At 39.5% G+C, this 25,320-nt stretch overlaps 1 protein-coding gene and 1 non-coding gene across 2 annotated transcripts in view; both read left to right on the top strand.

Annotated features, from left to right (window-relative positions):
- Positions 1–1,516: 1,516 nt before the first annotated feature.
- The window catches only part of WDR43 (WD repeat domain 43), a 44,559-nt gene continuing 20,755 nt past the window's right edge, over positions 1,517–25,320 (top strand). Inside the window, exons 1-8 of the mRNA XM_026016014.2 lie at positions 1,517–1,779; positions 9,326–9,463; positions 11,724–11,845; positions 17,151–17,271; positions 18,036–18,175; positions 21,638–21,740; positions 22,326–22,390; positions 24,791–24,962. Of these exons, the coding sequence (XP_025871799.1) occupies positions 1,555–1,779; positions 9,326–9,463; positions 11,724–11,845; positions 17,151–17,271; positions 18,036–18,175; positions 21,638–21,740; positions 22,326–22,390; positions 24,791–24,962 (1,086 nt within the window). The 5' untranslated portion in view covers positions 1,517–1,554. The remainder of the gene's footprint in view (positions 1,780–9,325; positions 9,464–11,723; positions 11,846–17,150; positions 17,272–18,035; positions 18,176–21,637; positions 21,741–22,325; positions 22,391–24,790; positions 24,963–25,320) is intronic.
- Positions 17,644–17,728, top strand: LOC112933029 (small nucleolar RNA SNORD53/SNORD92). Its single transcript, XR_003237599.1, has one exon. It is a non-coding gene; the product is annotated as a small nucleolar RNA SNORD53/SNORD92 (small nucleolar RNA).

Below are 25,320 nucleotides of genomic sequence, written 5' to 3'. Positions count from 1 at the left end.
ATGTGGGACTGGATCCCGGGACTCCAGGATCATGCCCTGGGCTGAAGGCGGCGCTAAACCACTGAGCCACCCAGGCTGCCCTAAGTTTTCTTTTCCATCCATACTTGCGCCCAACATGATCTGACTAGTCCCACAGTTTTAAATAACATCTATCTGTATGCTAGTGCATCCAAACTAGATCTCTGTGATCTTATTCTCCTGTAGCCAACTCCTGCTGAGCAACTCAATTTGGAGGTACAGTAGGCATATCATATTCAACTGTCCAAAACAGTTGATCGTCACTCCAGTCAAACTCGTTTCCCCAATCTAGCTGATGGAATCACCATTCACTAGTTTGCTCAGGCCTCGGTGTCGTCCCTTCATTTGTCTTTTTTTCACCCTGTGCAATCATTTAGCAAGCCTTGTTGACTCTAACTTCAGATTCTATCTGGAATCTGGGCACTTCTCCTCACCTTTACTGCTTTCTTTTTCTTTTTTTTCTTTAAAGATTTTATTTATTTATTCATGAGAGACACAGAGAGGCAGAGACAGGCAGAGGGAGAAGCAGGATCTCTGCGGAGAGCCGGATGGGGGACTGGATCCCAGGACCCCGAGATCACATCCTGAGTGGAAGGCAGATGCTCAACCACTGAGCCACCCAGGGGTCCTGACCTTTACTGCTTTCATGTGAGTCTGACTCACTATTGTGCTACATCACATGTGGGTTTTCCTTCTTACCCCTTTACCATCTCCGTTGGAATCCAGGAAGCTTTCTAAAAAATGTAAATGTTTATCATTATAAATAATCTAAAGCGCAAAGTCAGCATGGCACTCCCTGGCTGTAGAAGCCCTTCCTGAGGGTAGTGTTTTTTTGTCTTTCCTGCTGGGCAACAAACTGTGAGCTGAATATTATCATATTATCAAATATATATGTATAATTATTCTATGAGCAGAACAGTTTGTATTGATATTAATAGCTGGCATTTCCTGAATCACAATGCATAGATTTAGTGAAATATTACGGCGTCATTACAAATGGTCTATTTGATGTAGTAACATGGGATTGATCCTGACCAAATAAGGGAGGGGGTGGATAGCAGATCCTGCCGTTACTTTTACACGATTATGACTGAATAGACTGTTATGTGTATATATATATATACACACACACACATGGTTATAGCCTGGAAGTGGATGAGAAAAAATGCAAACAATTGCTACGATCATGAAGTTATAAGTGGTTATTTTTTTAAACATTTCGTTCAATCATGTTATTAAAAAACAAAACAAAACACCAAACCTTTTTTTTTTTTTTTCAAGGACCTGGCCTGCACTCCCGTCTGCAGTCCAGTCCCTCCGCACGTCCCCTCCCCCAACCAACCAGTACAAGTTAGCGTTGGGTCCTCCGGGCCACCGTCCACAGGCCGGGCCCACCCAACGCGAGCTGGAGCGGCGGAGAGCCACTCCCTCGGCTCCCTGCGCTCCCCCCGCCCCACTTCCTCCCTCCAGGCCCCGCCCCGTGCCGGTGCGCATGCGCACAGGCGAACACGTGGCTGCCGCGGAGCCAGGGCAGCAATGGCGGCGGGTGGCGGCCGAGTTGCCGACCCCCTGTCCCCGGCAGGGGTTCCCTGCGCCTTCTCCCCGCTGAACCAGGCCTACTTCGCCTTGGCGTCTGCCGACGGTCAGTTGCGAGTGTGGGAGACCGCCAACAATAGGCTGCACCAGGAGTACGTGCCTTCCGCGCACCTCAGCGGTACCTGCACCTGCCTGGCCTGGGCGCCAGCGCGGCTGCAGGCCAAGGTAAAGCGGGCGGGCGGGCGGGCCGGCGGGGGGCGGGCGCCCGCCCGGGCTCGGCCCCTCAGCACCCCCGGCCCGACGGCGCGCGGCCCGGCGTCTCGCGCGGCCCTCCGAGGCCCGGGGCGAGGAGGCACGGAGCGCGGCGGCGGCGGCGGCGGCGCGGACTCGGCCACTTGGCGAGTCCCGCGTGCGGCCTGCCCGCAGAGTAGCGAAGGAGGGCGCGGCCCGGTGCGAGGGACTGTAGACTGGAGCCCCGCCGACGGGCTCCTTGCGCTCGGAGCCCCGCGCCCCGCTGTCGCCGGGGCCGCCATGTTCGCGTAGGCCCCCGGTTCCCCAGGGCGGCTTCCTTCTGCCAGCCCTCGCGCAGCAACATGTGCTCTTCGGTGTCCTGGATTTTGACAGAGCCCCTCCTTGGGACTGTACTACTCTTGTCCGATTTCTCTAGCTCACCAGCTTTGCCTAAGGGGATTGGAATGAATTAAGCCTGTTTCCTTGCTTCCGGACAGCCCCCCCAACCCCCCACCCCGCCCCAGAACCCTTGGGTGCAGGCTCACCACGTGTTGTCTTCCACGTCCAGTGTGTAGGACTCTCACTCTTGAAACTCTTGATTTCTGAGACTCGTTTCCAGTCTCAGTCATTTGAAACTTCATGCTTTTTCATTTTTAACATCTGCTCAGCTCCCCCTTTATGCACCCCCTCGTTAAGTCTGAAGTCCGCTTTTGGATGTGGGGGTAAAGCGAAGTAGCTGGTTTAATGTAATGAATGTGAATCCAGGTGAAGTTTCTCTTAGATGGGACGTTGCCTAGTTAGGGAAGGCTTCTCTCTTAGGGCCCCATCTCAGGTAAGATGCCATTCGCTGTTGAGTCACTCGACCACGTCTGCTCTAACTCACATGCACGTGGGACTGCAGGTATAGGGTAGTCACACCGAATCAGTCTAATGTGATTCGGAAGCATCAGGTATTGTGAGTGTTTAGCCGACACCGTGTGTAAAACTTCAGAAGCTAGTATTTAAGACAGATTTTTAACTCCCATCTGACTACTGTAGGGGAACTGCTAAATTTTTAGGTTGAAAGTAGGGGGACATCTAACTATGCTTTGGATGAGTATGTTTAGGTATTTTTCAGATCTTAAGATAGATTTTCCTAGTTTCTAGATGAAGTGACTTTAGTTGATAAGTAAACCTTTTCAGGGTTCTTAAGGCGAACTTGGACTTAAAAAAAATAGTCGTCATTGTTAGTTGCAGCAGTCTGCATATTTTTCCGTTTTAAAGTTGTTTTCTATATTTCTGTTTTAACAGTCCTGTAAAGAGATGGTGATACTGATGCTGAGGGAAAACCTGGAGCAATGATTAAATACATGGATCCAAGCTCTACCGCTTACATTTAAATCTAGGTTTGGCTTCATAGTAGTAATTGTGCCTCTAGTTCCTCATTTGTAAAATGGGAGTCACAGAACCCACCTCATAGAGTGGTTGTGAAGGTGAACTTGTTTAATAATGCAGAAACATTTAGATTGGTGTATGTAAGTGCTGCAAGGTTTTTTATTTTTTTAATTAATGTCTTGTATTTGTATGGTTAGTCCTGGAAGGTAGATAAAGACTAACTTTTTGCCTTGCTTCTGAAGAAGAAGCTGAGCCTCTGGAAAATTAGGCAACTTGCAAAAAAACCCAAAAATAGAACCAGGACTAGAACCCAGATATTTAGAGCTTCGTTCTCCATTATCTACAACAAATAATAGTTAATATTAGGCTGGCAAAAATTTGTTGCCCTGTCCCCCTTTGCCTTTCTGTTGACTTATGTCACATTATATGGCTCAAGAACAAAACTTTGGCCTCGTCTTAAGTTTCTTTTTGAAAGTCATAGTTTTGGATTATGTATAGCACTCTGAAATAGTAGAAAAATATCTGGATTTGGTTTCATATCCAGAACTCAACTCACACTTGCTTTTGTCGCATTAAGCAAGTCACTCATTGAAGGGCCTCATTGAAAAAGGAGTTTGACTTAAAAAAAAAAAAAGTTTGTATAAGTTTCAGTATCATTTTATCTGGATGCTTTCATTTTAGCCACACAGCTCTAAGAAATACCCTGAAATAAAATTTTTAAAAACTGAGAATCAGAACTAGGGAAGTTCCAAGTGACTTCATCAAAGCATTAATAACCAATAAAGACATTGTGACCACCAGGGTTAAAGTCCCCTGACTTCTGGGCTATTGTTCTTAACACTGTAACTCTAGATCTTGAGTCATAGAATTGAGAGTTGGGGGGGGAATGTAGGAAGAACATCCAGTCTTCATCATATTGGGGATGTGTCCTAGAGCATCAATTTTACTTGAAGATTAGAGAAGTGGTTCTCTTAAATGTACACATATGTTATGGCATAAAATTATAAAGTCACATGACTTTCCTAAAGCTAGAAAGTGAGTGATTTGTAGCAGCTGCTTCATCTCTGTTCCCAGGTCCCTGGGTTATGATCCTTGCCACTGAAATGTTAAGATGCTCTCATTTTATTAAACCCTTTTATTTTACATCTTTGAGGATTAGAGTTATAGGCTTGGAAAGGATTTTATCCTGTATTCCCAACACCTTAAGATTTTTGTTACTCAAACATGAAGTGGAGGGATGTCTGGGTTGCTCAGTGGTTAAGTATCTGCTTTTGGCTCAGGATGTGATCTTGGAGTTCCGGGTGTGAGACTCACCTCGGGCTCCTGTGAGGGGTCTGCTTCTCCCTCTACCTATGTCTCTGCCTTCTCTCTGTGTCTCTCATGAATAAATAAATAAAATATTTAAAAACAAACAAACAAAACATGAAGTGGAGGTTATGCTACCCACCTTTCAGGCTTCTCAGATAATTAAATGAGGCACTGTATATGATTGATGTAGTATAAGTGCTCAGTAAATATTAGTTGTTATTGAATGATTCATTGACCATTCCCTATGGGCTCATTTTATAATTTACTGCTACAATCCTCAGTGTAAATCATTTTGTAAGAGTATCCTATATCTAGTTCAGTAACTGGCAAGTTGCCACCCAAGGACAAAGTTTGATGACATCACTCCTGTGAATGGAGAAAAATGAGTTGGTACTGAGTTGCTTGGGTAACAAGAGTTAAAGCAGTGGTTCTTAAATGTTTAGAAGAATCAAATTGCTCTTTCTTGTTCTTGGCCAAGAATGATTATATATGCCATAATAGTGTTTAGAGGGTTTTTGTACATATCATATAGATGAGCATATCATTTGGTTGATGGAACCTGGGAAGAGAGGACCTCTAATGATGATAAGAAAAGTGCAAGGAAACAGATTGATGGACTATATAGATGGATGCTGTTTTTAAAGCTCTTCAGGTATGTGTGTGTAAACTGAGGCTGAGATGTTAATTGATATGCCAAAGCCACACAGTAAGTGCCTGAGCCACCTGTCACTCACCCTGCTATTTCATCACCCCCTGAAATCTCTCAAACTTTTCTACTTTTCCTTTCCTAGCTGGGCTATAGCTCTGAAGAAACAGACCTTGTCTACTATCAGCTACCACAGTAAATGTATTTATGCTGCTTTGCTGTCACTGCAGTTAAAATGATCTCACACAGCTTAGTGCTTGTTGAGCGAAGCACATGGCATTTCAGACATGAGACAGGGCAAGCACAGTAGCATTAAGAATGTTTCTAGGAGGAATCTGAGTTGAGTATCCCTATTCCCAGCCCTAGGAGGTATAGTACAGTCCAGTTGTGTTTGTGAATATATGGTGCTTTATCTTAGGGTCTTTCTCGTATTGAAACCTCAAAACAGGGGAGAATTTGCACATGAGATCCTCCTGTTGGCAGGAATAGAAGTTCCTGGTTATCAGAATTTGTTTTCAATATAAATACTGTGTAATTACATGTAAAATGCACACATTTTGTTCACAGTTATCCATGAAACTTAAACATTTGCCAGAGAAGTGACAGTAAGGTAGGCCAAGAAAAGGGGTAGGAGACTAATTGCAGAATGGAACTTGAAACTTGGGCAAAATTTTCAGTGTCTAGAGGTCAGGATTTTTCAAAAATAGGTTTTGACCCATTAGTAGATTATGAAACAGATTTAGTGGGTTGTGATAGAGTTAAAAAAATGGTGTATTTAGCATGGGAAAGAGTAAGTTTTTGTGGAGCTTGTTTCAATTATATATACATAATGTTTTTATGAGTGTGTGTATTGGCTCTCCATGTAAACTCTTCTTACTCTGGGAACTCAGTCTAAAAACTCATTGCTTAATTGATCAAACTCAGATTTATCACTTGGATTTTTTTTTTTTTTCCTCCTGTCTTCACCACATCTGCCCTATGTCTTGCTTTTGTAAATCATGCACTTAGCCCCTTGAGATTCTCACTCAGCCTTCTTACTGCCTTCTGGATCACGTGCTGATAAACTTTTTCAGACTGGTGCTATTCTTTATTGCGTAACCTAGTCAGACTCTTCACATTGAAAAAGACTCTAAGAAATCACATTTCTGGGCGCCTGGGTGGCTCAGTTGGTTAAGTGTCTGTCTTGGGCTCGGGTCATAACCCCAGGGCCCTGGGATCAAGCCCCAAGTCTGGCTCCCTGCTCAGTGGGGGAGCCTGCTTCTCTCTTTTCCCCTCTCCCCTACTCATTCACTCTTTCTCCCTCTCTCAAATAAATAAAATCTTTTAAAAAAGAGAGAAATCACAACTTTTGGGTCTTCACTCCTGGTACCTCTAGGAACTCCAGATTTTCCAGTTACAAATGTAAACTAAAGTTTTAGCTTACCCTTTTCATTACTTTATGTATTTACATGTGTAATGAGTGTGTACATGACATTGTGCTAGGTACTTCAGAGGAAGTAAAATTGCATGTGACAGACACATTAAGGAAGAAATAGACAATTCAGATATACTGTGTCTGTAGTGAGAAGCACAGTATGATGTAAACCTTAAGAGAAGTTTTTGTGGAGGGATGAGAGTTAGGGTGGACCTTGAGGCATGGATACTAGATCTTTAACCAGAAGAAAATTGAAGTGAGCAGGAAAACGTCCCTCCAAGTTGAGGGAAAAGCAGAAGCAAAATGGGAAAGTATTAGTGATTAGGGAGTGTAATATAAAGATGGAATTGGAAAGAAGATTGGAAAAGGTGGTCTGGAGGCAAATTGCAGATGCTTTTGAATACCAGACAGTTGCTCGTATGGATTCATTCTTCTCTGGGGAGTCACTGAACTTTTTGATCATAGGAGCAACAAGTTCAGAAAGAAAATGCCAGCAAAGTTCTGTCATAATCTATAATCGTCAGCACTATATTCTTGGTAATATTTAAAATAGTAGATTTACTAAAATGCACATTGCTAGGCAGCCCCAGTGGCGCAGCGGTTTAGCGCCGCCTGCAGCCCAGGGTATGATCCTGGAGACCTGGGATCAAGTCCCATGTCGGGCTCCTTGCATGGAGCCTGCTTCTCCCTCTGCCTGTGTCTCTGCCTCTCTCTCTTTCTATATGTCTCTCATGAATAAATACATAAAATCTTTAAAAAAAAATGCACATTGTTTTTATAAACTTACCTGGTTGACCTGTTCAGACATGCTCCTCCTGCTAACTGGAAAGTGACTTTTAAAAAGATCGTCCAACTCTGAGAAAATATGTATGAGTCAGTAGTTCTTTGAGATGCATTGTGTGCTTAGACCAGTGATCCTCAAAATTGGGCATAGGTTCTGTGGATGCTCTTCAAATTGCCTCTGCTTGCTTCTCCCAAAATACACAGATTTTGTTGATAGGGAAATTAGGATTTGAATATGTTAATGTTTAATATCTAAAATTTCTTGGTGCTTTTTATTTAATTTTTTTGTCTTGTTAAAAAAATCTCTACACCCAGCATGAGGCTTGAACTCACAACCTAAGATCAAGTTGTGTGCTCTTCCAACTGAGGAAGTTGGAAGACACCCCTTTATGTGCTTTTTAATGCAAATTCATATCTGTAGAAAAACATACGCGTATTTGGACCAGCCTGTGTTTCACACATTAGAAACCTCAGTGTGAGATCATTTTTAACTTGATTTGGGAAAACCAAGAGTTGGAGAAGTAATTTCTAGAATCTGATGAGGTATAGTAGGAGGTTGGTATGCTTTCCCCCACTGCTCTTGCCTGAAATAGTTGTTTGTATTCATAACCTTGTGCAGAAACCTCATCTGCCTTGTGGGATCATTCAGAGGTAGATTTAAACATTCATTGAACTGAATGAAGGTGGGACCTAGGACATTGCTTGTGCTAAAGTTTCAATGTTTCAAGTAAATTAAATGTTGCTGTTAAGACCATCAGATAGTTTTATACTTGGCTTTTAATTGTAACTTTTCTTTGGGGTTTATTAATGTAGATACATTTCTTTGGACTTGGAAAATGTGTATTTTCTATATGTGTAAAAAGTTACTATTGTTAAATCTTTTTACTTTTGTTGACCTAAATGTGTCTAGTGAATACAATTCTTCAAATGCAACATCCCTATAACTAAGAGAAAAAAAATGGAGAGTACTTTAAAATCTACTCTTGATATTCTTTATACACCTGAAACATTGTAGTTTTCATGGGCGATTTTTGGGTTGGGCAAATTTTTATGTATCCTGGCTGGGCTGCTGCTTTGTACTATAGAACAAAGATCTTGCACTATTGAGAAAATGTTCTTTTTCCTGAGGTAGTGGTCTATTTTATGTTAAAAGAATGGATTTCTTAGAGCTTTATGCTAAACCACAGGCTGGCAAGCTTTAATTTAAAAAACATCATATGTAAGAGAAGTTCTGAAATTACAAATTTTCAGCGTTGTAAACTCTGATGTAATACTCTGAAGTTGTGATCTTGATTATCTTTGGACAGACAGGAGTTGTTATGTTTGGACAGACAGGCTTTTTATGCAGGAGTTGTTGAAGTACATCAAAAGTAGTTTTGTGGCATTTGACACTAGGTTGGAACTTGTGCCTCCTAGGTCATTGGGATCACCAAGACCACGAGGAACACTCAGACTCACCACCCTTAATTCTCACATGATAGAGCAACTTTAATATACTCTACTAGTTACAACTATTTTTTGACTGAAACTGAACTAAATGTGTATTTATAAAAACATTTGAGTACCCTTTCCTGAGAATGAAGCTAGAACACAAAGATGAGGAGGGAACACAAAAAGGAAGTGTTGATTGCTCTGGTGTGTATCTGTCATCTCTGCTTGAGAGTGGAGGCTTCACTTGGAACTGTCACGAGTGGTTCATTTCTGAGAAGTAGAAGCATCAAGGAGACTGCTTGGACCTTTTAAGAGAATACCGAGAGCATGTCTTATTTGTCCCCTTCCTTCCAGAGAGGTAGGAGACAGGGACAAAGAATTGTAAGCTCGTCTTCCCATTGGAGTGTGTCCCCCCCCCACCCCATAGTGAGAAAGCATTTCAGAGTTGTCCATTCCCCCTCCATGGTAAGTGTCTTTTGGTAGCGGTCATTTCATTTGTGGGTTAGTGGGCATTTACATTTATGTGTTAATGATGTCTTGTGTTTGAAATACAAAATGAACCATTTGTTTTTTTCCCCCCCTAGGAAAGTCCCCAGAGGAAAAAAAGGAAATCAGAAGCTATAGGAACGAGTAACCAGATTGACTTGTTGGCCCTTGGTACAGCAGTTGGTAGTATTTTATTATACAGTACAGTGAAAGGAGAATTACACAGTAAATTGATAGTAAGTATAGATGTGTGTGTGTGTGTGTGTATTGTATATAAAAGAAATGATGAAGAAACTGATTATTAGAGATTTATTAAAAACAATAGAATAATGTTACAGGATCTACACCATGGGGTATTTTTTGCCTCCACCTTTAAAATTGTGGTAATGTTTGTTAATAGCTATAATAGGTAACATAATCTTTATTATAGGCTAGAATATAAAGAACTGTTGACGAGCTTTGTTTATTTATTTATTTGACGAGGTTTAAAAATAAAGGGTAAAAAGAATTCTAGGTACCACAAATTGTGACTGCGGGAAAGCGCTTACCACCTTTTGGGCTGGGGGACAAAGGAGGCAGTTGGGATCACTGCTGAAATGCAGACCTTTGAGGAGCAGGTGTTGCTCTCTTTGCTGCTGTCTCTTGTGGAGGAGTGACCCCGTGGGTTTGGGGTCCAGACCTCTGAGGACAGAGCTCTAGCTGACTGCGGGTGTCTCTGAAGAAAGGGGAGGAGACTAGTTCCTCAGATATTAGAACAATTGCATATTGGGTTCAGCCGCTACTGAAAGGATTTCTCTGCTAGGGTAAAGAAACACCTGGCTGATGCACACTAGTAGACAGGATAGAACAAGTTCCTTGTTCCTCTTTCAGCCTTATCTCCCTCTAGCACGCCTTATTGGTGGAGCCTCCTGGCCACCTAGCTGGCGAAGCAGGAATGTAGTCTGGAGTTCCAGCCTCAGCATCACAGAACAAAGTGAGAGTTTGGCACTACAGGGCAGTGATTTAACTTAGCATAATTTGTTTCAGACGTCATCTATTACATTATGTTTTTGGTGTTCCCTGAGCTTCTGTCTTTATATAGGAATGCTTTATATATGTATGAATCAAAGTGTTTTCTATTTTAAGTAACATTCTCCATAGATAATTTGGAACTACATAATGTTGAAAAGGGAAAAAAATTGTTCTATCACTGAGAGATGTTTAATAGATTGTGTGTTTCTTTATGCATGTGTTTAAGCAATATAGTTCTACTCATCTATTTCATTTCCTGTTATTTCCCATTAAATTACAACATGAGCAGTTTTCATATATGCCAAGGACTAGTTTCAATGACTGCCTAAAATCCTACTAAATTAGATAATCCCTTGGTGATTTAATAATTACTGAGAATTAAAGTGTCTTCCAATTTTTTGTTGTTAAATATTTTGTTTGCTGTTTACATGGATTCCCAGAATTACTAATCTGTAATTAATGAGTCAAAATGTTAAGGCTTTTTATGCATAGTATACTAACTTGGAAAATCTTATTTTCTTACTAAATTTTTTCTATGGAATTTACCTGTTTATATCCTTTATTCAGTTCTTTGTGTCAGTGATATAGGACTTAGTTCCTTGAGTCGATAGCTCATTCTCGGGAAAGGACATAGCTGAACTTGATACTTAGAAGTATTTTTCTTTTGAGGTTGGAGCAATCTATGTAATAGAAGTAGTGATTTTGAGTTTTATTCTTAGCTTACATAAGTACATGATGGTGATTCATGTGTTCATTTAATTGTAATGTGAATTTAAGTAGAAAAGTAAAAATCATAATTGCTCACAGTTTAGATGATGTAACACCTTATTCTACTGAATGAGTTTGTCCTGGAATGTGTGTGAGGTTGGTGGGAGAGTTGAACTTGCCCTTCCCCTGTTGACGTCTCCATTCCTGTTTGCTGCTGAGTGAGTGATCATCTAGCTGTGTTGAATGTTTAAAGTATCGTTGGTATGGTATCTTCCATAACATGAGGAAATATTTAATGTTTACCTGAAGAAACTGATTTCTTTATTGAGAGATGGTTTTGGTAGTTTTTTTAAAAAGCAATTTTCAAGGATAGTTTTGGCTAGACATGCCTTTTATCTTAAATACCGACTTTAAAATCTGAGATTTGACTCTATTAGTTCACTCAATGGTCACAAACTGCCACTGTACACAAGGTATTTTATCTTAGTGATGGCATTCCTGTCAAGCAAGTGGCATTTAGAACTAGAATCCTTTGACTTATGATGTGGAAGTATATTTTTCCAGAAAAAAAGGGAAAGTTGACACTTGATGTATTTATAGGTGATTTATCTCTTTTTTCATTTTGGAAATGGGTAGATATAGGTTAGTGTGTTTTTAGTTACATTAAAAAGCTTGTCTTTTTTTATTGGCTGTTATTAATTGTTCCAGGATGTGTAATTATATCAGGTGTTTTTTTTTTTCTTTTAATTTTTTTTTTTTTTTTTTTTTTATCTGTAGAGTGGTGGACATGACAACAAGGTCAACTGCATACAGTGGCATCAAGATAATGGTTGTTTGTATAGTTGTTCAGATGATAAATATATTGTGGAATGGAATACACAGACATGCAAAGTAAAGTGGTGAGTAATGTTGATGGTTCCATGGTATTGGAGGGGTAACTTGGTTATTGTTGAAAATGCATTAGAGTTGACCAAAGACTGTTCTTGGCTGTAGGTCAAGTTTGATTTTGGACACACAGAATGTAGAAAAATACTAATGAGGTTATAGGCTGTCAAAGAACTTTTTAATCCGGCTTGTGAGATTTTAATACATTAATGTTAAATGATATGAGAGTAAAATAATTGCACAAGACATACCATAAGACATATCCATGAGTTGGATAGTGTTGGCAAGGCCTGGTGGTAGAGAAGGGATTTGATTTGGCCTTTAGGAGAGGTAAGATTTGAAATGAAGAGGGTAGAAGAATCCTTTAGGGGGCAGGGGAGGAAGGTGGGGAGATGGCAAGACCAAGGCTAGGAGAAAGGGACGTGAAAGATTTAGAGGATTTACATACTAGGGAATAATGGCTGGTAGAGGATATGGGCCAAAGTATCTTAAGAGTCTGGCCTTACCTGTCATACATAAAAATCTCAGATAACTTTTCTAGTTCAAGCACCTAATCCTATGATAGGCTTTATATATATATATATTTTTTTAATTTTTATTTATTTATGATAGTCACACACACAGAGAGAGAGAGAGAGAGGCAGAGACATAGGCAGAGGGAGAAGCAGGCTCCATGCACCGGGAGCCCGACGGATTCGATTCCGGGTCTCCAGGATGGCGCCCTGGGCCAAAGGCAGGCGCTAAACCGCTGCGCCACCCAGGGATCCCTGATAGGCTTTATAGTAGATGTTTAGTAAATGTTGTATTAGTTCAGCTTAGGCAGATGAGGACCCTAGGAATGATAATGAAGCCTGTGGTCTTCTAGCTAGTAAGCGGCAGGAAAGAAGTTCTTATCTGCTGTCTTGGATTCTGGTCCAGTGTTTTCCTGCTGTTTTAAAGTTGTTTTCTTGGAGTTCTAGATTCTATGTCATAAGCAGGAGAGAGTGCCACTGAACGTCATGGTTTTTTTTTTTTTTTTTTTTTTTTTTTTAAGATTTTATTTCTTTATACATGAGAGACATAGAGGGAGAGAGGCAGAGACACAGGCAGAGGGAGAAGCAGGCTCCATGCAGGGGAGCCTGATGTGGGACTCCATCTCGGCACTCCAGGATCACAACCTGAGCCAAAGGCAGACACTCAACCTCTAAGCCACCCAGGCATCCCTGAACTTTATGTCTTAAGAATAAAGTTACCAAGATGATACTTCAGGAAAAGGTTATCTGCCAGCATTGTGTAGAATAAATGGAAAAGATCGGGTTCAAAGGCAAAGGAGCCAGATTCCAGGTGGTTGTAGTAGTTCAAGAGTGGGATGGTTAAGTGAGAGGTGAAAATGGAAAAGATACCAACATTCTTACCCATAAGAACATTTGGGTAACATGGAAGGGGGTATTAAGTAACAGAAAGAAGTTAAATGTAACTCTTAACTTTTCAGCTTTGTGAATTTACCAGGGGAGTAGTGGTTCAGTTCATGGAAATTACAGCCAGAAGAGCAAAATGGTTTTGAGTTTTCAGACAAGTTGAATTTGAAATAATACATGAAAGTCAAGCAGGTGGGGTGGTGATAGAGGCTTAGAATTTGAAGGAGGGCTTGGGGCAGGAGGTGCAGATGAACAAGTCATCTGCCTGGAGGTTCCATAAATATTGTACCTCCATTTATCTGTGGCAGTATTTTCCCCACTGATGACTGTCAGAAATACCTGTGGAGATTCTCCACTAGGTCTGGGGTGGGGCCCCTGCAACTGTATGTGCTTCACATAAGGGCTACTAATGTTCAAGGCTTTTGTTCACATTCTGCAGTGTTGGGTTTAATCCCAGAAATAGGTTGGATCTGAGCCTGAACTCTCATCCCCCCTATGTCCCATACGATACCGTGTTTCTACCTTCATTATTGACATTCTTAGGCTACTGTTAATAGATTCCGTGTTCCATTTTAGTTATTATGTGTTGACTTCCTACTATGGAAGATGAGAATTTAGCTCTCGGCCTCTAGCCTCTCCTCTTTTCATTCTCTCAGTATTGTTACATCACAGTTTTTTGATGAAGGGCTGTTCATTGTTTGCATTAAATATTATTACAGATAAGCCTTGTACTCTACCAGGTTTATATTATTTTTTGGCATGAAACTGTGCTTTTCTTAGGTCATAGAGTTGCCTTACTGTTCGTTTGCTTAGTTTTGTATATGCCTATTATTTGCTCATTTTCACTTTCACAGTAGGATGTTATTTGGGGGACACATCAGTTAATCAGTTATATTTATTTATTTTTATTTATTTACTTTAAAGATTTTATTCATGAGAGAGACTGAGAGAGAAGTAGAGACATAGGCAGAGGGAGAAGCAGGCTTTCACTCCATCCTAGGACCCCTAGGATCACACCTTGAGTTGAAGGCAGACCCTCAACTGCTGAGCCACCCAGACATACCAGTTATACCAGTTATATTTATTTCTTGAAGGCTTCCCTCCAGGTTCATCTATTTCTTGGAGGACTTCTCAGCTTTCTTCCAGGATCTGCTGATCAGTGATGATCCTGGGATTTTCTTTCATTATTATCTTGAGAATTCTCTTTGTCAGATGGAACCTCTATTTCTTGGATCCCATTTTCTCTTCGTTGGATTACTCTTCTCTTTTTTGTGAAATCCACTAATTGGTAGCTTCCTAAGACAAGTATGTGGACAGTAAATTTACTGAGATTTTGCGCATCTGCCGACGGCTTTATTGTATCCTCACAGTTGACTTAGAATGTGAAGAGAGAATTTTAGGTTGGAAATAACTCAGGATTTTGAAGCATTGGTTCATTGATTTGTTTATTTATGGTTCATTGGTTTTTAGTTTTCAGTATTAATTATCCTTATGTTCTAAAATACCCAGTGTGTTTTTATTTAGTTTGAATTACTCAAGGGACCATTTACCCCAGGAGTATTCATGTTCTTCATTTTTCCTTGAACGGTTTATTTGACAATTTCATCCCTCTGTTGTCTTTGACCTTTCTCTAGTGTAACCTACCATTACATAGATGTTATTTCCTGGACTAATCCCTTAAATTTATTCTTATTTTCCCTTTTGTCCTTTTCTTTTGTTACAGAGGAGATTTCCCCTATTTCATCTTCCAACCTTGGAGCCAATTTTTAAATTTCTCTACCCATACTTTTAACTTCTGGGAGCTTTGTTTTTTGTTCTTTTAATATTTCTTTTGGTTGCTTCATGTTTCCTTCATGGATATAATATTTTCTAACTCTCTGAAGATAATAATTACAGGATTTAAAGTATTTTTCTTTTATTCCTTATATTATCTCCCCTCTTAAAGATGTGATTTTTGATTTTAGCTTCTTCTATGTTAAAGGCATTCTTCAAATGACTGAGGATCCTTGGCTGCCTGTTATTTGAAAATAAAATATTAAAAAGCCGATTGGAAGGCCTGTGTGGTGGGTGGCTCAATTGTGGGCTTCATTTGTAGAGTGATGAGGAAGCCTTCAAATGTCAGATTGTGTGGGTTATTACTTTGCCCTCAGTCACATTTTCTACAGAGAAATCTTCTAGTGCTGTCATGTGCATGTGAATTACTTGCGCAGACAGCTGAGCTGATTCAGTAGGTCCAGGTGGGGTTTGGGAGTCAAATTCTAATAAGTTCTCAGGTGATACTGATGTGTAGGAGGTTACTTTGTGAGTTGCACAGCTCTTATGGGGGGGGGGTTGGTGGTGGAAGGGGGGAGCTGTGGCAGTGGTAGTTCTGTGACTGTTTCAGTGCTGAGTGGGAAGGTAGATTCAAGGAAGCTTGTCAGGTGGTGACCCTGTCTTTTTTTAAATATGTATGTTAAGTGAATATGTGTGGAATAATGAATATAAAATGTTGAAGCTGTGGGAATTCCTGAGAAATTGTTGAAAGTGTTAGCTGAAAAGGATAAAGGAAAAGGTCTCCTATGTTACTGCTGTCTCTCCTTGATTACTAGTAAAGTTGAGTGTTTTCATGTTTATTGACAATTTGTATTTCTTGTATGAATTGCCTGTTTATTTCTTTCATGTGTTTTTATTTTGAGTTCTTTTTTTGGACTTGAGTTATTTTTTTTTATATAAAGAGCTATTCATGTATTTTGAATATTAATCCTTTTCTCATAGTTTAAATTTTTGATATTTTTTAGCCTTTTGCTTTTAAATATATGATTTGTAGTACAGAAGTTTTATTTATTTAAATCAGATTATTTTTCCCATTATGATTTATGGTTTGTAACTGCTTTGGAAGGTCTTTCCTAAGCCAGGATTGTAAAAACACTCTCCTATACATTTTTTAATACTTAATTTTCATCAGTTTTAGTTTAATCATTTTTGTGTGTGTGTAGTGTAAGAGAGGAATCTACTTTTGTTTTTCCAAATGAGTAATTTGACATACTCCTTTTTTTTTTTAATTCTTTTATTTATTTATGATAGTCACAGAGAGAGAGAGAGAGAGAGGCAGAGACATAGGCAAAGGGAGAAGCAGGCTCCATGCACCGGGAGCCCGATGTGGGACTCGATCCTGGGTCTCCAGGATCGCGCCCTGGGCCAAAGGCAGGCGCCAAACCGCTGCGCCACCCAGGGATCCCTAATTTGACCCAGGGATCCCTAATATTCCAATGTGACTGGCAGAGCAGTATGTTTTCTTTTACTTTATAACTAACCTTTTTTGGGAAGAAGATTGCTACTGTTGTTTCTTGATTTTATAAGTGAATAGCCAAGCTCCTTGTTGTGTATAAATATATTAATGTGTGTGACAACCTGCAAAGATTCATGTTGCTACTCATGTTTAAAATATTGGAAGGGAATCATCTAGACCTAATTTATTTTGCTCTGTCAGATTGGGGTATATCTTGTTGATTTGGGATAGAAATAACTTTTTTGGACTGTAGCTTGAGAAATAATTTGTGTTGCTAAGTAAACTAAAGGCCACCCTTCCACAGAGTGCAGGAATCATGGTGGGGATAGGATGGACTTGTGGTCCAGTCAGCCTGATAGAGTTTCCTGGACATTCACAAAATCTACTTCATAGATCACAGGGGGCACAACTTCTCATTTTACATTTTTAAAACACTTACTCTTACATTTTCTGGTACTTCTTGAGAATTTGTTTTGTTGGCCAGGCTTTACCTTAGTGTACTTCTATGGTTAGTCACTTGACACAGGTTTTTAGGGAATGCAATGTGGCATTGAACCTTAAGTAATATTTTAATGCCTGATTTGTTTTTTGTTATCTTTTTGCTCTGTTTTCTCCAAATTCATTGAGATGTTTTTGTTTCTCTTCACAATACAGCAAATGGAAAGGCGACAATAGCAGTGTCAGCTCCCTGTGTATCAGCCCAGATGGAAAGATGTTGCTTTCAGCTGGCCGAACAATCAAACTGTGGGTTTTGGAGACCAAAGAAATCTACAGAGTGAGTGAATCAAATTAGTTGTAAGCCTCATAGTCATCTAGAGTAAGTGTGGAGAAGGGCAAAAAGTCTGAGCCATAGCATATTGTTTTAAGAATACAGCTTTGTTGTTTTCATACATATCAAATAGTAGAATCTGTAGACAGCAGTTACTTCTAAATCTGGTTTGTTGATATTAAATGGGTTAGACATGTCTATTTCAAATGCATTTGAAAAATGAATAGAACAAATAAGTAGAGTTTGAATTAAAAATTTTTTATTCTGCTATAGAATGATAGTTTTATTTCTAGCTTACATCCAGCATTTAGTACATTTGCAGAATTTACTATAGTGATATAATACTGCATTTTGAGTGTGCTCAGGGGTGTACTTTTGGTGCTGTGATGATGCCTTAAAATTGTGGTTTCGACTCACTGAGAGTAAAATGAGGACCTACAATTCCTTGGCTGTGTCTGAGCACCCAGGCATCCCTTTAAACATGCATAGAATTAAGTGGATTTTTAATGCAAAAATGGAAGAAAGAGTAGGGCCATGAGAGTTAGAAGGACATTGTGATTTTTCAGTATTTTCAGATGGAGTTTTTAAAAGTGAGAGGAATGTAGCACATATAACCTCACTTACTTAGAATTCAATTTAGCTGTTGCCTTTATCCTGGAGTTCTGATTTCAGATATGGATCATATGTATTGCTTATGATCCGTCCACATGGACTCTTAATTTTTGTTGCTGCTCTGTGCCCTCTCCTAAATGAGATTTGACTTTCTCTAGCACTTCACAGGCCATGCAACGCCAGTTTCATCACTTACCTTCACTACTATCAGACCTCCTAATGAGAGCCAGCCATTTGATGGGATCACAGGTCTTTATTTCTTGTCTGGAGCAGTACATGACCGGTTACTCAACGTCTGGTATGTAGTCTTTTGGATCTGGGAGGTAGCATTGCCTTGAAAGAATATCTCACAGCCTGTACGGTTCATACAAGTGATAAATGTGAGACTTATTTTATTGTACTTAATGTTAGATTTACTTGTAATGAAGAATAGAGCCTGCCTAAAAAAACAGGTATAAGAAAACCTTAAGAGCATTTAATAGAACCTCCTCCTTGCTTGTTTAGAGGTAGAGTGGTCTAAATATTTTTGTGACTGGGCAAGTTATAAATAACCTTTTAAAAATTTGGGCTAATCTCTGATTTTGTTGAAATAGATAGGACTTCTAGGTTAGTGAAGTAATGTCTATTTATGGATGGATGTTTCACTGAGGACATTTAATTCTTTGGCTTTGTCTGGAAATCTCCAGGTACCTCCCCCACCCCCTTTTTTTGCAATAGTTGCTGTTATTAACTTTCCTTGGAACTCTCCCCTTTTTTTTCGTAATTTTTTTTTTAAAGATTTTATTTTTAAGTAATCTCTACAACCAATGTGGGGCTTGAATTTACAACCCGGAGATCAAGAATTGATGTGCTCTACTGACTGAGCCAGCTAGGTGCCCCTGGAACTACTTTAAAAAGTAAAAGTTAATTTGGTATTAAATAGCCATTGGGCAATTTTTAATTTGAAGAAAATAAGAGTTTTTTTGGATTTTATGAGATCTGAGAGTGAACCTTTTTTTTTTTTTTAAAGCTGCTTATTCATGGATAGAATAAGTGGAGATTTAAAAAAACTATTTTCTCATCCTAGTAATAAATTAGTTGACTGTGTTCTTCTATCATATCAAGTTATTATGAATTTATGCTACATAATATTCAGTACAAGTGGGCCTTATACAAGTGGGCCTTATCACATATGTAATCTTGACATAGTTGGGTGGAGACAGGTTCATAAGGCCTAATGTGGACTTCTGTTCACCTTCAAACTTTTGGCTGAGCCATAGTTCCTAATTATGTCTCTCATAATCACATTGTGTTGGTTTTCTCTCCTGTTTCTAGTTTTTGAGGCATGCCAGTTGGGATAATTCCTTTTAGTTTCATAAGATTTAAAACTTACTTAAGAAATTAGTAATGCCAAAAAGTTAAAATCTGCCACCAAAACATCCTGATCTTAGTCTTAAAAATGCTTCACCTCTTTGGCTCCCTAGACCTAAAGGTCTCTAGCACAAAATTTCTTCTATAAAAGAGAAGTTGATTTTTGTTTTAACATCCCTCAAATTGTATGCGTAGGTCTGAGGACTTCCTGGCAACAGAGGAGTAAACTTGAAAAATTAAAAACCCACATTAAAAGGCTGCCCCAGAGGGCCATTTATGGAAAATTTTGTGTTTTGTTTTTTTAATTTATTCATGAGAGACACAGAGAGGCAGAGACATAGGCAGAGGGAGAAGTAGGCTCCCTGTGGGGAGGCTGATGTGGGACTCAATCCCAGGACCCAGGGATCACTCCCTGAGCCAAAGGCAGACACTCAACCGTTGAGCCACCCAGGCATCCCTTAAAAAAGTTTTTATTTAAATTCCAGTTAGTTAACATACAGTATAATATTAGTTTCTGGTGTACAATATTACAATATGCTGATTCAGTGCTTCCACATAGCACCTGGTGCTCATTACAAGGACACGCCTTTTTTTTTTTTTTTTTAAAGAGCAATGTGGTGGGGGCAGAGGGAGATGGAGAGAATTGCGGGCACAGTGCCTAGCTCCACCCATGTCTCTGCAAATGGCAAGTTTTCATTTTTTTTTAATTGAATACACCATTTGTGTGTGTGTGTGTGTGTGTGTGTGTGTATGAATCACATCATCTTTATTCATCAATTGATGGACATGTGGGCTGTTTCCATAATTTGGCTCTTGTAGATATTTGTTACTGCAGAAACATCAAGGGTGCATGTATCCCTTTGAATTAGTATTTTTGTATTCTTTGGGTAAATACCTAGTAATGCGATTGTTGGATCACTTTTTGAAGAACTTGCATGCTGTTTTCCAGTATGGCTGTACCAGTTTGCATCTCAAGGAATGGATGGAAATTTATGTTTCTGTATTGGAAATATTCAGTGTCCCAGTACCATTTATTGAAAAGAGTATTTCCAGTGAACTGGGTTTGCACATATACATGGGTATACACATACAGTCAGTTCTGGTTATTTGCAGTAGTTATGTTATAATAAGTCCTCATGAGCACTGAGTTGGTGAGATTGAACTATTATTTCTCTGGGAAATACAAGGCTAGGTTTCTGCAAGCCTTGTTGGTCACATCTTTGTCATTTAATCAATACATAACCTTGTCTTATGTGTTTCTATTTAATAATACTTTATTATACAGACACACAGTTGATTAATTCATGCCAGAACAGAATTTACCTAACACAAATATTTTTTTCCATAAGGAATATCAGCTTTTTTTTCTTTTAGGTACATTCATAGGGGACATTTTAAAAGCAAAATCACCAACAAGGGGATCCCTGGGTGGCTCAGCGGTTTAGTGCCTGCCTTTGGCCCAGGGCGTGATCCTGGAGTCCCGGGATCGAGTCCCACGTCGGGCTCCCGGCATGGAGCCTACTTCTCCCTCCTCCTGTGTCTCTGCCTCTCTTTCTCTCCATGTCTATCATAAATAAATAAATCTTTAAAAAATCACCAACAAAAAGCATAAAAGCAAAAAACGTGGCACTAAAAAATCTTTTTAGTATTCTAAATAATACTAATAATACTAGTTTATTGTATGAGAGCTGATGTAAGTCAGAGGGTAGCCTTGTTTAACATTGTCGGCAACTCTTATTTTTCGCTGCTATGAGCATACCCTGTTAAGACCATGGAAGTTCCACAAGTACTGATTTGGGGGTTTATAAATAAATTTTAGCAAGTAGGCAAATTCTTAAACAAGGAGTCAACAATTAATAAGGATCATTTGGGTGAATACACATATAGGTCTGTTTCCGAACTCTTCTCTTCTTCGTAGTGGTGTGATAAAATTCTCAGATTAATCTGTAGCTTCAATGTGAACCCAGTCAAAATCTTAGAAGACACTTTTATAGAAATTGACAGTCTGATTTTAAAATTCAAATGAAAATACAGAGGACATAGAGGAGCAAAACAATGTTGAAAAAGCAGAAAAAGTTGGAGAGCTCACATTGCCTAATTTCCTGAGTTGTTAAGCTATAATAATGGATACAATGTGGTACTGGCATCAAGATAGGCAAATAATAGTGGAAAAGAATAGAGAATATTACTCATTGTTTAAATCTCCGTAAGTGCATTAGTGCTTTTTCTCTTCCTTTCATCATCCATGGTAAATGGCAGTGACACAGATGTGTCTGAGTGTGATCTGTAGAAACCTTTCAGGATGCAAAAGCTGTGGGGAAATCTAATGTTGTGATTCCCCATAGGCGCTCATGACTTTTTGTTTGTTTTTTAAATTTCTTTTTATCTAATCATTGGTTTTGTTATCTAGGCAGGTCCGGTCAGAAAACAAAGAAAAGAATGCAGTGATGTCTTTTACAGTTACAGATGAACCTGTGTATATTGATTTGACTTTGTCAGAAAATAAAGAAGAGGTAAATGGCCTGATTTTTGAGAATTTGTTTTTGGATTTTGCAAATTGTATTTTTAAAATTAATGTATTGATTTAATGATTTGGGAAAGAAGGGGACACAAGGGAGGAAGAACAAAATACAACAAAAATCTTAGACTGTTCAAGTAAGCTTAGACTGTTCAAGGTAAATCACTGCGGTGAATGCTTATGGATGGGGGATGGGGACTGTGGGCAGAGGTGTTTTCAGCAATCCCTACTGCTCTTACATGCAAGGCCTACCTGTTCCCTTTTGCCAGTCTCTGCACTTGGTTTGGTAGTGGTAACTTCGCTCTTTTGACTTCCAGGCTGTATTCTCCTTGACTAATAACTTCTTCCCCTAAACTTTCATTTCTAAACTTTACAAAAACTCCAATTGTCATTTTGATGAGAGTAATGATTTTTAAATGCAGCAATTGTGTAACCTTGGTGTTCTAACTTCTCTGGTTATTTAAAGGGTTGGGTTTGGGGGAGAACAGCTTAAATTTGATAAGTGTATTAAAGCAATTATCCATTAGAGTAGACTGAAGTGTATTAACCCCTTAGAATAATCAGTAAATTTTTCTTTTAGCCTGTCAAGTTAGCTGTTGTTTGCAGAGATGGTCAAGTTCATCTTTTTGAACACATATTAAATGGGTAAGAAATTTCTCAAGTTTATTTTCTTTCCCTGATTTGTTATTCTTTTTTATTCCCACTTCAATATTCTTTGCATTATGATTACTTTTCAGTTACATTATTTTGAAAGCATTATTGCTTATCCATATGACCAATTATTTTGAAAGCATTATTATTTATCCATATGACTATATGCATTCTTAGTGAGAACTCAAAAGTTTTTAGAATCATGGACCATTTCTTCGTATATGTGGTTAGTAAAGTAGTTTTATAATAATATGCTTAGTAAATGTTAGTAGTTCTGATAATCTATTTTAAAAGAAAGTGGTTCGTTTGGAAAACTTTGCTTGTGAACTTGGTAAAACCTTAATTTCTGGGATCCCTGGGTGGCGCAGCGGTTTGGCGCCTGCCTTTGGCCCAGGGCGCGATCCTGGAGACCCGGGATCGAATCCCACGTCGGGCTCCCGGTGCATGGAGCCTGCTTCTCCCTCTGCCTGTGTCTCTGCCTCTCTCTCTCTCTCTGTGTGACTATCATAAATAGTAAATAAAAATTAAAAAAAATATTAAAAAAACAAAAAACAAAATCTTAATTTCTAACTTAGATAATACATACGTGGGTCAGTGAAACATGGCAATGCTAATGTTTTGGTGAGTAGAGGGGAGTGAGGCTGGTGGGATGTGTAGTAGTCATAGACCAAGGGTCAGTAAATTATGACCTGTGGGTCAAATCAGTATGATCATATGTGGTGCCCAGAACTAAAATATTATCTGCTCTTTATAGAAAGTTTGCCAACCTTTACCCATACTTTATAAACATGGTCCAAAATTCAGTCATGTAAACTTTAAAGTTATTTCAACTTTTTGTCAGTTGGTCTTTCCTTTTATAATCCTGGTGTAGGACTTTATTTAAATATAAAATATTGTATGAAAGTATAAAACATTATTTAGGATATATAGACAATTGATTATTAAGCATAATTCTCCCTCCACTGAGTTCTATTTCCTAGAGGTAACTGTTAACATTTTTTGTGTAACACTTGAGGCCTTTATTTACAGTCATGCATGTACGTGGAATATATAATTGAGGGCCTAGGGGATCCCTGGGTGGCACAGCGGTTTGGCGCCTGCCTTTGGCCCAGGGCACGATCCTGGAGACCCGGGATTGAGTCCCTCGTCGGGCTCCCGGTGCATGGAGCCTGCTTCTCCCTCTGCCTGTGTCTCTGCCTCTCTCTCTCTCTCTCTGTGTGACTATCATAAATAAAAATTATAATTGAGGGCCTGGAAGTAGTGGGCAGCAGTGAGGACTTGGGCACTTCTCCTTAGGCAATACAGTAAGCCATTGGCTTTTATGCAGAAGATTGATGAGGTTTGACCTAAGTGTTAAGACATTAAGCTTTAAGCCATTCTGTCTGATGTGTTGAGAATAGCCTACGGAGGGGTGAAAGGCCAAAGCAGAGACCAGAAGTCCTGGACAGATGATTGTGGAGTCCAGATAACTAGGAGGAGTGAGTTGGAAAGATAGGAGCAGTGTGGTATACTTGTGGGTGATAAGATGTCTGTGACGTGAGGAGTAAGTGACTGAGACACAGTGGAGGCCACGGTTGTTGGAGGTGGCAAGGGTATGGAACTGAGAGGACCATGTGTCAGATTATCAGGCTGTGTGGTGAATATGGAGACCACTAAGAAAGTGTTGGATGGATTGACAGTGGAGCCACTAAAATATTTAAGAAATAAAGGGGAGTGACCCAGAAATGAATGGATGACAGCAGGAGACGGAGGTAGCTGGTATCTAGTGACAACACTTTGCAAGGTTTTAGAGGTGAAAGAGGGAGAGACTACTTGTCTTGAAATGTTTGTGACAAACAGGAAGCACACTTAAATCCTGTCCAGGGCTGCTGACACAAAGGCTATGGAGGCAAAACAGGTACGACCTGGGAGATCTGTCCTCATGAGCCAGCATAGAATAAGAAGGTGAAGAAAGTCCTGAGAGAAGAAATTGAGGATAGGATTCTTTTGATAAAATTTTGCTGAAATTTTGCTCCTGGAACTGTGTTGCAGAGATCCTAGTGAGGCTTTTGGGGGTTGGAAACAAATGGAGATGGAGCTGATTGGAGCAGATATAGTCAGTCATCTGGTGCTGAAGCTCAAGGCAGTGAGAGAGCACCTGGGAGCTTGGGCCCCTTGTGGAACATGACAGTGGGATAGGAGGGCACATGGGTCTCCAGGCAAATTTTGATGGTGAAGTCTTGCTAGATGATAGATAAGGTCTTGACAGCAACACTAGTGCTGTTGGGGACCCTGGTCACGCCAGTTGTAGTGTGGAGGCCACAGGAGGGTTGCATTTTCTGACTCAGTGCCAACTTCAAAGCATTTGTATGAGATGTTACTCAAATTTTCTAATTAATTTTTTTTCACTTCTAGATACTGCAAAAAGCCTTTGACTTCAAACTGCACAATTCAGATAGCAACACCTGGGAAAGGCAAGAAATCAACACCAAAACCCATCCCTATTCTAGCAGCTGGTTTTTGCTCAGACAAAATGTCATTGTTGCTTGTATATGGGAATTGGTTTCAGCCCATCATTGAGCGAGTGGTACGTAGATGCTACTCTGGAGTAGAGCAATACAACATCAATATGGCCATGGAAAAAAATGATTTTGAAATGATTCATTGGTCTGCTTATTGGAATACTTAAAAAGAAGTCACATATTTTCCCTTAACTGAAGGACCTTTCACTGGGTGGTTTATTTTAATTCGTGAGAGCTATGGATATAATTTTACTTAACCCAGCATATCAAAAATATTTTAATCCTTAGTCAATATGAAAATTATTTGAGATAGTTTATTCTCTTTCCTCCTTTATTTAATATTACGTCTTTGATGTTTGGTGTATATTTTCACTTACAAACACATCTCAGTTTGGAATAGCCTCATTTCAAGTGCTAAGTACC

This window comes from Vulpes vulpes, chromosome 8 (genome assembly GCF_048418805.1).
Source record: "Vulpes vulpes isolate BD-2025 chromosome 8, VulVul3, whole genome shotgun sequence".
NCBI classification, from domain to species: domain Eukaryota; kingdom Metazoa; phylum Chordata; class Mammalia; order Carnivora; family Canidae; genus Vulpes; species Vulpes vulpes.
This window is presented reverse-complemented; position numbering and strand designations above follow the sequence as displayed.